General features: G+C 39.5%; 1 protein-coding gene across 1 annotated transcript; it reads right to left on the minus strand.

Annotated features, from left to right (window-relative positions):
• Positions 1 to 455: 455 nt before the first annotated feature.
• tlcd1 (TLC domain containing 1) lies at positions 456 to 8246 on the minus strand. Its single transcript, XM_075473147.1, has 4 exons — positions 7626 to 8246; positions 6757 to 6839; positions 4102 to 4184; positions 456 to 3575 (listed from the first exon to the last, which is right to left on the minus strand). Exons 1-4 carry the CDS (start codon positions 7829 to 7831, stop codon positions 3171 to 3173), a joined length of 777 nt encoding a protein of 258 aa, XP_075329262.1. The 5' UTR covers positions 7832 to 8246; the 3' UTR covers positions 456 to 3170.
• Positions 8247 to 11971: the final 3725 nt, after the last annotated feature.

Consider the following 11971-nt stretch of genomic DNA (forward strand, 5'->3'; position numbering starts at 1 on the left):
TCTTCATATAGGCAACAGCCATGCTAAGTTTGATAAATAAAAGAAGGAAAATAACACCTGATATATTGTGGAACTGATATCATTAGCACTATATAAGTTTCTAATAAATCAGCTATATCAAATAGAGTTTCCCTTATTCAGTTTCAGCTGTTTCTACTGAATTTATTACAAAAATGCAGTTTTTACATGTTTAAAAGGTCATAGTGACAAAGCGATGTCACTGATGAACAGGGGTGAAAACTAGTTAATGTGGTACTCTAACTCGGTAGTTTGAAATGTAGGTACTTTTGCTAATTAATACCACACGTTTCAGCAGTAATACTGTGGCCACTTGAGTTTATAGGCCACAGGATTTAAGCTAAATTCAGACTTTTAGTTGAAAGCGACTGTGGCTGTAGCTGTAACTGACTGGTGTGACTGTTAAAACAAAGACAAACATACATCATGACCCCTGGGATTTTCAATACTTTTTATTTCATGGTATCAATGATCCAAAATATGGGACTCCTTAAAATCATCTTTAATACAGTACACATTTGACATTATTTTGGTCATGATCAAATGATTTCACTTGTCTCAAACATTTCTCGACTTAACGTCACCATTATGAGTATGTCTGCATTTATTCACACATTACTGTTGTCCTTTTTTTTCTCCCAAAGGCACGGTGGTAAAAGCACTAAAGCGCAGGTCAGATGCAGGTCTGCTCTGAACATGTCTGCTTTGACTTTGTTTGGCATTGGCTGAAATATAAAATGAAATGTACTTATCATTAGATTTTTGTCGTCATCAGCACTTATGACTTACAGAGTAATCAGGAAAAGTCCACCAATGGTCAACATCTATGTGTATTTGTTTTGAAATATATCAAAAAGAAATGCACACTTGAGGACATTATTTACAAAGTTCTATGCAACCATTATTTATAAGAGAAGGCACAGGAGACACATCTTAATCTTATCCAACACCTTTAAAAATGGATCCTCTTTGTGAACATATTATCATTTTGCAAACAAGAGACACAATGTTTAACTAACTAGTTGTGATTGTGCTGCTGCCTGCTCACTGTAAGGGCTTTCTCAGGGATCCCGGTGAGCAGCTTAGATGGCAGGTATCCATGGATATAGCCACAGCTCCACTAGTGTCAGATATCAGGTGATTTAGTAGAACTAAAAGAGGACAATAAGTTATCCTGCATTTCACTGAGTGAGCAGTTCAGCTGGACTTTGAGCACATTGTGTCAAATGTACCAGTTCTGTTACAGACCAGTCTCTTCAGTCATGAACAGAGACAAAGGCTTAATAGAGACACATACACATGTTAAAGTTCAAAGTCATACATTTCCAACTGGCAAGGAGAAAACATTAAACATGGAAAAACACACCGTGGTTTATATATATATATGTATATATGGCATACTGTGTAGCGAGGATGTCTGACAAAAAGTTATCAAGTTCGCAAAAATTCCCATTTCAAATTAAAGTATTGATGTATTTATCTCATATACTTTGATGGACAAGAGAATCAGTTTGACTTTACCATGAATTATCAGCATTTCTGCAGAGAGATTAAAAAAAGAAGAAGTTTGATCCCTGACAGCAAAGACTGTTGAACCCAAATGTGTCTGCTATCTGGAATACCCGTCTTGTTGTATCTGTACACTACATCCAGCATCCAGCTAACTGGGCAAGCCACTTCGGTAGCAAGACTCAAAACAATAGCAAACAACACTGTCAAATAGGTGAAATGTTTGATAACTTTTTATTTAAGGTAATTGCTGATGGCTGTCGCTGTATATTTACTGCAACTTTTAGATGTGGTACAAATTAAATGATTTTATTATGTGAATTTAGATAATTAACAAATATTAAAGAAAGCCTGATATTGTTGGAGAATTTTATGAAAATGTGGCCATCACTCTCATGTTTGGAAGCCAAATGTAATGTTCGCCTGTTCTGACTGTCTTAGCTTCGTTGGGACGAATATCATTAATGCAACAGCTAACCTTTGGGGAGAGTTATGTTCAAACATTATCACTATCCTCATGTCAGCACAGTAAGGACTGTGCCAGTTAACTGAGTGTAGTTCAACTGAAGAGAACACTCACCTGGCTCTATCCAGGGGCAAAGCAAGCAGAAATCATTAAGGGCTTGAATACTAACTAATTGAAAAGACAATATATTTACAGGAGTTTATTTTTTATTTTTTATAAATCGATCAAGAAGCTTACTGTTTCAAAGTGTTTCCAGGCTTTACACTAATCTAAGCTGGCTGTTACTGACTCTTGCTTCAAATTAGGTTTATAGACATGTGGAAGCTTCACAATACTGTAAATAAATGTATTTTCCAAAGAGTTCAACTATAATCATGAACTTTAAAGGTGGCATGTATAGCTCATTTCAACTTAAATATTACTTAATATCTTATTTTGGCAATCCCATAAAGAGTCACAGGTTATCAGACTTCAGTTGAGCCTCTGCTTGAAACACACAATTTTATCTCCTGTCACTTTAAAACCTGTGCTTTTGACTTACTGTGGTTAGTTTTCAACTAACTTCATTACTTTAAACTTTGGTTCTGCATAAATATCTCTGCCTGAAACATTAAATAATGATATGAACAATCAATTCCTCCTTAAGAATCAAAGCATTAGTTCGACATTTTAAGAGAATTTAATGAAAAAATGACTACATTATCAGTTTCAACTGTGGGCTGTGGCTTTAAGGCAGTTCATCAGCTGTCAATCTTATTATTTAACACTTAGCAAGAAACATGATAAGCACATTTCCCAAGATGTCTACAAACTCCAACTCTTTAAGGTTGTTGCAATTTAACTCAATATCAAATATGTTAAGTGAATAACATTGCCAAGGTTTTTGAAAATTTGTCCGCTTAACCTAGAATTTAGGCTTCATTCAAAGTAGTGTTGTTTTTCATTTTACCCAATAAAAAGTGACATCTCAGATTTTGCAACATTTGTAAAAAGCAGCACCAGAAAAGGCTGCACTTTGTTTCATTTAGAATTATTTGGAGTTGGTTCTTTGGCAGAGAGGTACAACAAGGGGATCTGTTGTCACTGGGATTGATGTCAGTTACGCTCTGAAAAAGACAAAATGTGTAAACTCCCACCTTGAATTAAAACATTGTACAGTCCCGCAAACCTTCCCCGGTCATTCACTGAGAAACCTCTTGGAGTTGTTGTTGTGGATCCCATTCTGTCCCACAGAGGCCTTCCTCCGCGGAAAGAAGTCAGCACGGAGCAAACGGTAAAAATATATAAGGATCATGATATTCATTGCTAGCATGGTGATGAGAAAGTATTCACCGTGGTCGAGCCAGGAGTAGTTGTCGACAATGTACCAGGTGAGGTAGAACTGGGTGCACAGACGAAACAGGATGTAAGTGAAGAGGTTGGCCAGCCTGTTGATGTAGTACATGGGGGAGGACTGAGCGCCCGCCAGCTTCAGCATCAGCCTCAGGTGCAGGGTGACGCTGTTGACCTCCACAAAGAGTGCGATCACTGCACCGGCTACATACAGCTCAGTGTAGAGGGCGTACAGGAAACACCAGATCACCTGAGGAGGAAACACATGCAGGGAGCTACTTGTACAAGGAATATTAAAGTGCATTAACAGGTTAACACTGCAAAATAACAGTAATTATTCAAGTTAAACCAAACTTAATTTCATCAGCTATGATCATTCTTGGCTCAGAGCCTACTGTATCCATTACTTTGCTCAGCTGAGGCTGTTCTGACGGCATCTATTTTCTTCTCTGGATTTGTTTGGTCAAAGAAACTTGATTAGAATTTGTTCTAAATTTTTTTCTTTTATTGAAAATAAATCACAGCAGGATGAAAGTTGGTCGATAATTCAACATCACCTCTGTTAAAATGATATTTTACAACCATGGTTCTCTAATAACACTTTACTTTCACTTTTCCTGTTTTTGGGGCACAAACGTACAAAGGTTAAAAACTGTACTAGTTAACTTGATCTGACTGGCTAAACCTCACATCACGACTATGTTATGTAGTCTAAACCAGAGATGCAGCCTTGTTTGTGTTAAATGGAAAATATGACCACAAACATGCTGTCTTACCAGCACATGATGGAGCAAGAATTCCCAAGATCCTCTTGCATGTCCTGTCAGGATAATATCACCTGCATCTTGCACAAAGTATCCTGAGAGGAATAAAACATGTAAGATACTGCCTTTACCAGTGTTACAAGCTCTGTTAGTTAAATCAGCTAATAAATATGTGAATACTCAGCTAATTAGTACTTGAACACTTTACTTCTTATTGTCAAGAGTGGTCTTAAGTAAATGCTGCTAAAATTCAGCTAGGCAATAAAAAGCTTGAAAAGATAATCTGAAGTATTTTAATTTGAGTATTTACAACTCGCTGTGATAATTAACAATTGATGGTGTTATTTGACATAATTGTGGTCATGGTCACATTATCATCATCTTCATTCTATCACCCATATGAAAACACCTGGGTGAAACTGAGAAAAGTGCTTTTCCACATTGTTTTTCACCATTTAATAGAGCCGCTGCTAATTGTTGGAGTCTCAGGCCTTTTTAATGACATCATGCCATTGCACACTCCTGTAGTGGGCATGTCATATCCGCAATCAGCTTTTTGTGTTGAGGAAGCCTAAAAGGCAATCAGATATATTTTTATTGCTGCTGTATCAAGTAACAATAAATGGCTTTTATTGGACTTTCCGTTTTCTAAAAATTTTAAATTTAATTACAGCACATGTACTTCAACAAAAGTGGAGGAGTTGAAAACATAAGGACTCATATACGACTCTGTTTAACAACCATTTGAGAGTTCTGACAATCTTTAGACATCCTGCTGTTTTCCACATGCAAATTGGGTTCATTTTTGTTAGACATCCTACCCTATATGTTAAGTTTACATGTGATATAAAATTTGATGCATAATCTAAGCAAAGTCCCGGCTTCATGCTTAAAATGTGTTGAAATGACACATCTATATGTGATATATGAAAGTCCCTGTTGTTAAGGCAATTTTTAAGAAATTAAAAGATTCAGGTGAGTATATTACAACTAATTTAAAATTGTGAGAAAAAAATGTAATGAGTTGTAAATATCTATGCCTGTAGAATAGACAGAACATTTATCGGACGAAAGCCAACAGATTTTAACCTGTTTTTAAGTTTTGTTATGTTGATGCAAAATTCTGAGTTATAACTACAGTCAGAGCAGAAAAGCAAAGACTACAAGCTTTTGAGTTTTTGTAAATTTGTTTCTAGATAAATTGATCCATGGAAAATGTTCTGACTAAAGTAACCTTTAAAGAAAACAGGTTGTCATTCCTTGGTTTTCCAAATTGCCCTTTTCTGTTTAGTATCATTAAAACCTGAATATCTTTCAGATCTAAAACAGACTATTGGAAATACTTTCCAGTATATTTTGACATCGTATGGGCTCATCAGAGAACAGAGAACAAATCCTAAGGAAATTACTTGATAATGATAATTGTTAGTTGCATTCCAAAACAGGAGACATCAGATTACTCATAGTTGACCCCTACTGCTCAAAATCATTCGCAGGTTTTTCAGCTTTTAGTTTAACCCAAAAGTCTGACTGAAATAGTTTTTTTGGTTTTAAGTCCAAATCATTAGACAAACCTGACAAATGTCTGTTTTCTAACATCAATAAATAGCTAATATGTTTTAATCCACCACATTAATGAATGTAGAAACTGCAAGAGAGATAAGAACAATCTAATTCTGAGCTTGTAATGAGAGCTTTGAATTCACATGTTTTTAAAGGGGTTTTTACTTTCCGTTGCTAATTTATTTATTTTTGAACCACAAAATTATTCAAAAATAAAAACAGTACAACTGCTTGCAACACTTAACTCAAATTTTAAATATATTTTACATCCCAGAGCAGGATGTCAGGGTCATGCAGAGACATGAGGACTCCATGTTGTTGAGCTAATCTGACAGCAGAGTGAAATGTTTCTTGTCATCAATTTTTTAAAGAAACAGAGTAAACAGTTCTCAGTGGTTATTAAACTATGTCGGCCTGATTCAGCTGGAGGTTTTCTACTGATTAAGAATAATTTTCTGCCTCTGTGTGACCGACACGTTGAGGTTAGTGAGACACACAACAGCTGCTTTGTTAAGATACATGACTTTCAGTTGTTAGGGCACATCTCCACAGATTTGTGTCTTCATGGTAACACAAAAAGCAAACCACAGACTACTGAGACCTCAGAGGATTGTTTTTGGTGACCATGGCAATTGAGAAGAGCTGCCTGTTTCACTGTTCTGAGAACCAGGTAAGCGGGAGGAGCTACTGTTTGCGCAACAGGTGATAAGTGGCACTTTTACACCTCCAGGATAATAGGGAAAGAGAAGGAGGTTCAATTCATCGCCTCATGCATTAGTTGTACAACAGTTAGGCCATTTATTCCCCGACAGAGGGGTCATTGGCAAACATTCACATATTCTGATCAATTAATTGACTAAAATATTTTCATTCTTAAAGGCAAAGCTTCTTCTAGTTTCTGCCTCTCATTTGTGAAGATTAGATTTGTCATATATACATACACATATAATATATATATATATATATATGTGTGTGTGTGTGTATATATTTTAGTTTATTTTGGGAAATTCTAGCAACTTATTTTCACTATTTTCTAGATAAAAAACTCAAGATTTTTCTAGAAAATAAAATGATAAACATTGAAATTATAATGCATATACGTACCTGTGGAGACGCAGACGAGCAGGTAGGACAGAGGGGTGTGATACGAGTGGATGTTGCTCAATGTCTCTGGCCATATCAGCACACTGGAGAGGGATACATGTTATGGATAGACGGCTCTGTATACGTCTCATTCAGACATACATGTGCTCACTCCTGGAGAAAAAATCCTGACTTAGCAGAGAGATTAATATCAGCTGGTATGGCTTTTTATCCCCCCCCCCACAGAAATCCCTGCCTTCAGCAGATGTTTAAATGTTTTTATTCTTTCATTTTATCATTGCATGCTCTTATTGTGAATGTGAAACATTGCCTATTTCACCTCCACAGAGCTCTGAATGACTGATAATTCATATTGCACACATTCATCGCAGCAGACACTATGTGAGGTTGCAAATAACTTAAAAAGTATGACCTTACTCCCACTTTCTAATGTTAAAGGATGAGTCATGAGCATAGTCCCACCCAAAAAACAGTTTCTCAAAGTGTTTCACAAGAAGACAGCAGGTTTTTCCGGTTCATATATCTGCAGATACCTAGACTTCTGACTGAGATTTAAAAAAAAGAAAAAGAAAAATAACTTTTCCTCTCAAACCTCTGAGTTTCTCGATTTAAATGCAACAGCACATACAGCAATAAGAGCTTTGTGTGGCTTTTACTGTACAGGGGCATTTCCCTCCCCACTTCAGAATGCCATTGTCTCCTCTGTCCTCCACCCAGTCTGAACATGCCCTTCTTCCCCTGGCTGCCACAGGCTGTCACTGCTCCACACACACTCCCACACATTGCACATCATGTGGCCTGTGAATAGACAATGCCGTCCCAGTGTGGATGGAGGGGCAGAGAGATGTTTACTCTGGGTGAGAACTTACCAGGCCAGGGCCCAGGCTCCAGTCAGCAGGGAGTGCACCATGGAGACGGAGAGATTCTTCCACTTCCAGTGGCGGAAGGCATCCTGTCTCACCACCTTAGGCACGGGCAGCCTCTGCAGGAGCCGGTGGGCCACCCTAAAAAGCAGAGAGCACACCAGGACCGACAGGCCTGGGTGACTCTTCAGCACAGGAAGCAAAGCCTTCATCCTCACCTCCCCGCCCTTGGTGTATCTGGGTGCTTGCTGTTATCCTAAAGAGCCCCCTCGCTTCGTCCGTTTCTCGTGACGGCTTTTTCTCGTCCCTGTCAATCTCTTCCTCGTACCCGGTGATGGACGAATATGCGCGGTATTAATGGGAGTGTTTTCCAGCGCAGGGGTCTGCAGGGAGAGGAGACGCGCGTTTAGCTGCAGAAGTTGATCCTCTACTTCTTTAGTTCTTCAAATCCCTGGGCTATTGATGCTGTCGCGTTTACAATTTCACGTTTTACGCGTTCCGAGTGTGAAGAGGAGGCCTAGAAGGGGATTCCCGTGGCGGCTCATTCCAGTGCAACGGTGTTTGTCTTCACGCAGCTTCTCGTAAAGTTGTGTGTCGCTGCTTTCAGCCCGCCCGCCTGCCTGTGCAGAAAGACTGGGGAGTGGTGGAGGGGGAGCGGAGGTGGGTGGTGCCACGGTTGCTCTCTGAAACCACAGAAACAAGGAGGGGCAGATGCTATGATCATGTTACACAAGGAACAAAATCCAAGAGCAGGACTGATGAAATGTGAGTTTGGGATAAGCTTGTCGAAAACAATTCAAGCATATGGCCGCGCAGGACCTTGTTTACACTATTGGTGTTACTTCCTGTGCGTATTTGACGCACTGTGCGTAACAGCAAATTATCTGCGTTTAATCTCCACATTACAACAATGAGATTTATGACTTTGAAATGCTATTACAATCTACACAGTGTAACTTGCAGTAAAGGGGTGATTAGGTAAAATTGTGATCATCTGCTCATCACAAATTAAATGGACGATCATTGGCATATAGTATAATATATCTAATATGATATAACTGACACCTATAAGAAACATTTACACCAACTTTAATTTGTAAAGTAAAGTAAAGTAATTTTTATTTATAGAGCACGTTTAAAACAGTTTCCACTGACCAAAGTGCTGTACATATGATATGGCTAAAAAAAATAGAAAAATAAAAGCAAATCAGAACAAGCAAAATATAAAAGCAAACACAAGGAGAGTAAGAAAGACAAATACAGAAATACAATTGACAAATAGACAGCACTAACAAATAAATAGCAACAGAACAGAAGACACTTGAATATAAAGCTAGGAAGCAGGGAAGGCCAGGGAGTATAGGTGGGTCTTGAGCCTTGATTTAAAGGTGGTCACAGAGGGAGACAGTCTAACATCTGGGGGAAGACAATTCCACAGACGTGGGGCTGCTACTGCAAAAGCTCTTTCGGCTTTTTGCTTGAGGCGGGTGCGGGCCACAGAGAGAAGACCCTTGTCGGCAGATCTAAGGGACCTGGATGCTGAGAGGGATGGAGGAGGTCTGAGATATATGAGGGAGTCAACCCATGCAGTGCCTTATATACAATCAGCAGGACTTTAAAGTGGATCCTAAAGCTAATGGGGAGCCAGTGTAAGGAGGCCAGTACAGGGGTGATGTGTTGATATTTTTTGGTGCCATTTAGCAGCCTTGCAGCTGCATTCTGTACCAATTGCAGACGAGAAAGTTGGGACTGGGGGAGACCAAGATAGAGGGAGTTGCAATAATCTAACCGGGATGTAACAAATGCATGAATTACTGTTTCTAAGTCCTTGGGAGACAGGGAGGGTTTGAGATGGGAAATAATTCTCAGCTGATGGAAGCTACTCTTGATAACAGAGCTAATCTGCCTTTTAAAACAGAGCTCTGAGTCAATGGTGACACCTAGATTTTTGGCATGTGGCTTGACAAAAGGGGAGAGGTGGGCTAATTGTCCTTCGATCAGGGGCCTAGCTTTAGGAGGGCCAAAAATGATGACCTCTGTCTTACCATCATTTAGCTGAAGGAAGTTACTACTCATCCAGCGCTTAATATCCTGGAGACAATCCAGAAGAGGCTGAATGGAGTTATCAGATTTTAGGGGCAGGTATAGCTGGGTGTCATCGGCATAAAAGTGAAAAGAGATGTCATAACGTCGGATGATGTCGCCAAGGGGGAGCATATATAAACAAAACAGCAAAGGGCCCAAAATGGAGCCTTGCGGGACCCCATAAGAAACAGGAGCTGAGGAGGAAGAGGAGCAACCAAGGGATACAGAGAAGGTTCTGTGTCTGAGGTAGGAGCTGAACCACAGTAATGCTGTCCCCTTCATGCCTACCCAGTCCTCAAGACGGGAAAGGAGGGTGTTGTGGTCCACAGTATCAAACGCTGCACTGAGGTCCAAAAGAACCAGGATCGCATTCTGACCTGAATCTAAAGTGAGAAGCAGATCATTGGTGACTTTTAGCAGAGCCGATTCAGTACTGTGGAGTGTTCTAAAACCTGACTGGAAGGGCTCAAGGATGTTATGCTCAGTCAGGAAGGGAAGCAACTGGGCCAGCACTACTTTCTCCAGTACCTTGGAAAGGAAAGGAAGTTTAGAGATGGGACGGTAATTATTTAAAGAATTTGCATCCAGGTTGGGCTTTTTAAGCAGGGGTTGGACCACTGCATGCTTAAAGCAGGCAGGGACAGCGCCAGATGTCAAACAGGAGTTGACAACTAACTGTATGGAAGGGCCCAGCACATCAAAAGCATCTTTAAAAATAGAAGAGGGGACAACATCACCAGGGGAAGATGTGGGTTTCATACAGAGGACTATGTCCTTGAGATCTGCCAGCGATACATCAGCAAAGTGACTAAAAGTAAATAAAGGGCCTGAAGACACCTTAACTGCTGGGGAAGGCAGAGGAGGGGGAGAGAACAGTGCTCTGATGTTTTCAATTTTATCAATGAAAAATGTCTTAAATTTCTCACAAGCATCAGCATTTGTGAAGGGAGCCGGTGAGAGTGGAGGGTTGGTGATTTGATTTATAGTGTGAAACAGGATTTTGGGTCGTTGAGGAATGAACAAAACGGCTGTAAACATTTTGTAAAGTAGATAGGGAGTCCCACGTGGTGTCCCACATTGATAGGTCCTCTTCTTATGTACTCTCTGAACTTGCCAGGCAAGTTTGCTTTATCCTTTACTGTACAATACCTGGTTGTTTGACTGTTCAGTTTCAGTTTTGGTACATTTGTCACGAAACGCTCAAGTTAAACCAGCTGGTGAAAGAACAAAAAAATCACTTCGTAAGTCACATTTGTATCACACATGTATTTGTATCACATGTATGACTTCATGTGCAGCTCAGCAACAAAGAGCACATTGAAAAGGTTGCAAGAGATTCAGCACCATGGAAACACCATCACACGTGCATTTCTCAGGCTAACTCAATACATTTCTGCTTTTTTGATTTGTTTTGTATTTTCATGCTTTATGTGTTTAAATAGGCTACTTATCCAATCGATCACCTGATTTTACATTCTTGACCAAGTCAAACTCATCTGGAGCTTTACAATACGTGTGGAAACAGCAGAAATCTGTGTGAATTAGAAGTGACAGCCATAGGAAGTGTTGTTTCTATAAATAAATAGCTGTGTTTGCAGCACTGAAATTGAAATCCTGTACTTTACACTGGAATGTCTGCCTTCCTCACTGTATCCGTAAACCCTCATCTGGCCTCCCAGCAGTCTCGAGAAGGAAAAGGAAGAACGCAACAAGCCGCTCACACAGACGCATCACAGCCAGTGACATACAGTTCTGTGCAAAAGGAAAACACAGTTCTAAACCTCTTTCAGTTCTGAGGTTTTATGTATCAGGGCATAAAAATCACCTGGTCGTTTGCAGGTTTTAAAATTAGGTAAAAACTACCTTATATGAACAACAACACATGACGTACGCATTGTCATTGATTATTTGATAGAAAATAAAAAAGAGCAAAACCAGTGTTTGAAAAACTAAGTACACCCCGTGATTATGTTGGTTGTAACAAAACTTGAAGTAATTGTTTGCTGTATGACGCTTTCATTCTCTCATATTATGCTGCAAGGAATCTTCTTTCCAACAAGCTTTTCTTTTTGCACAGCTCTCTTAAGGTTGCACCACAACATTTCAGTGTTTACACACCTGAATGCTCCAGACCAGCAAACTAGAGGTGCTCAAGTGTATTTGATAAGTAGCACCTGGCTGCTACTTATACTCTTAATTCCCATGGAGTCCGTGAGAATGGACTTAGTTTATCACACACTGCTTTTGCATCTTGGTTTAGTTTTTGT

This window comes from Odontesthes bonariensis, chromosome 9 (assembly GCF_027942865.1).
Source record: "Odontesthes bonariensis isolate fOdoBon6 chromosome 9, fOdoBon6.hap1, whole genome shotgun sequence".
NCBI lineage: Eukaryota > Metazoa > Chordata > Actinopteri > Atheriniformes > Atherinopsidae > Odontesthes > Odontesthes bonariensis.

Coding starts and splice junctions, on each gene's coding strand:
- tlcd1 (XM_075473147.1), bottom strand. CDS start 7,831: ATGAAGGCTTTGCTTCCTGTGCTGAAGAGTCACCCAGGCCTGTCGGTC. Junction 6,840..7,625: donor GGAGCCTGGGCCCTGGCCTG/GTAAGTTCTCAC, acceptor ATCCCTCTCCAG/TGTGCTGATATGGCCAGAGA. Junction 3,576..4,101: donor TCTTGCTCCATCATGTGCTG/GTAAGACAGCAT, acceptor TTTCCTCCTCAG/GTGATCTGGTGTTTCCTGTA.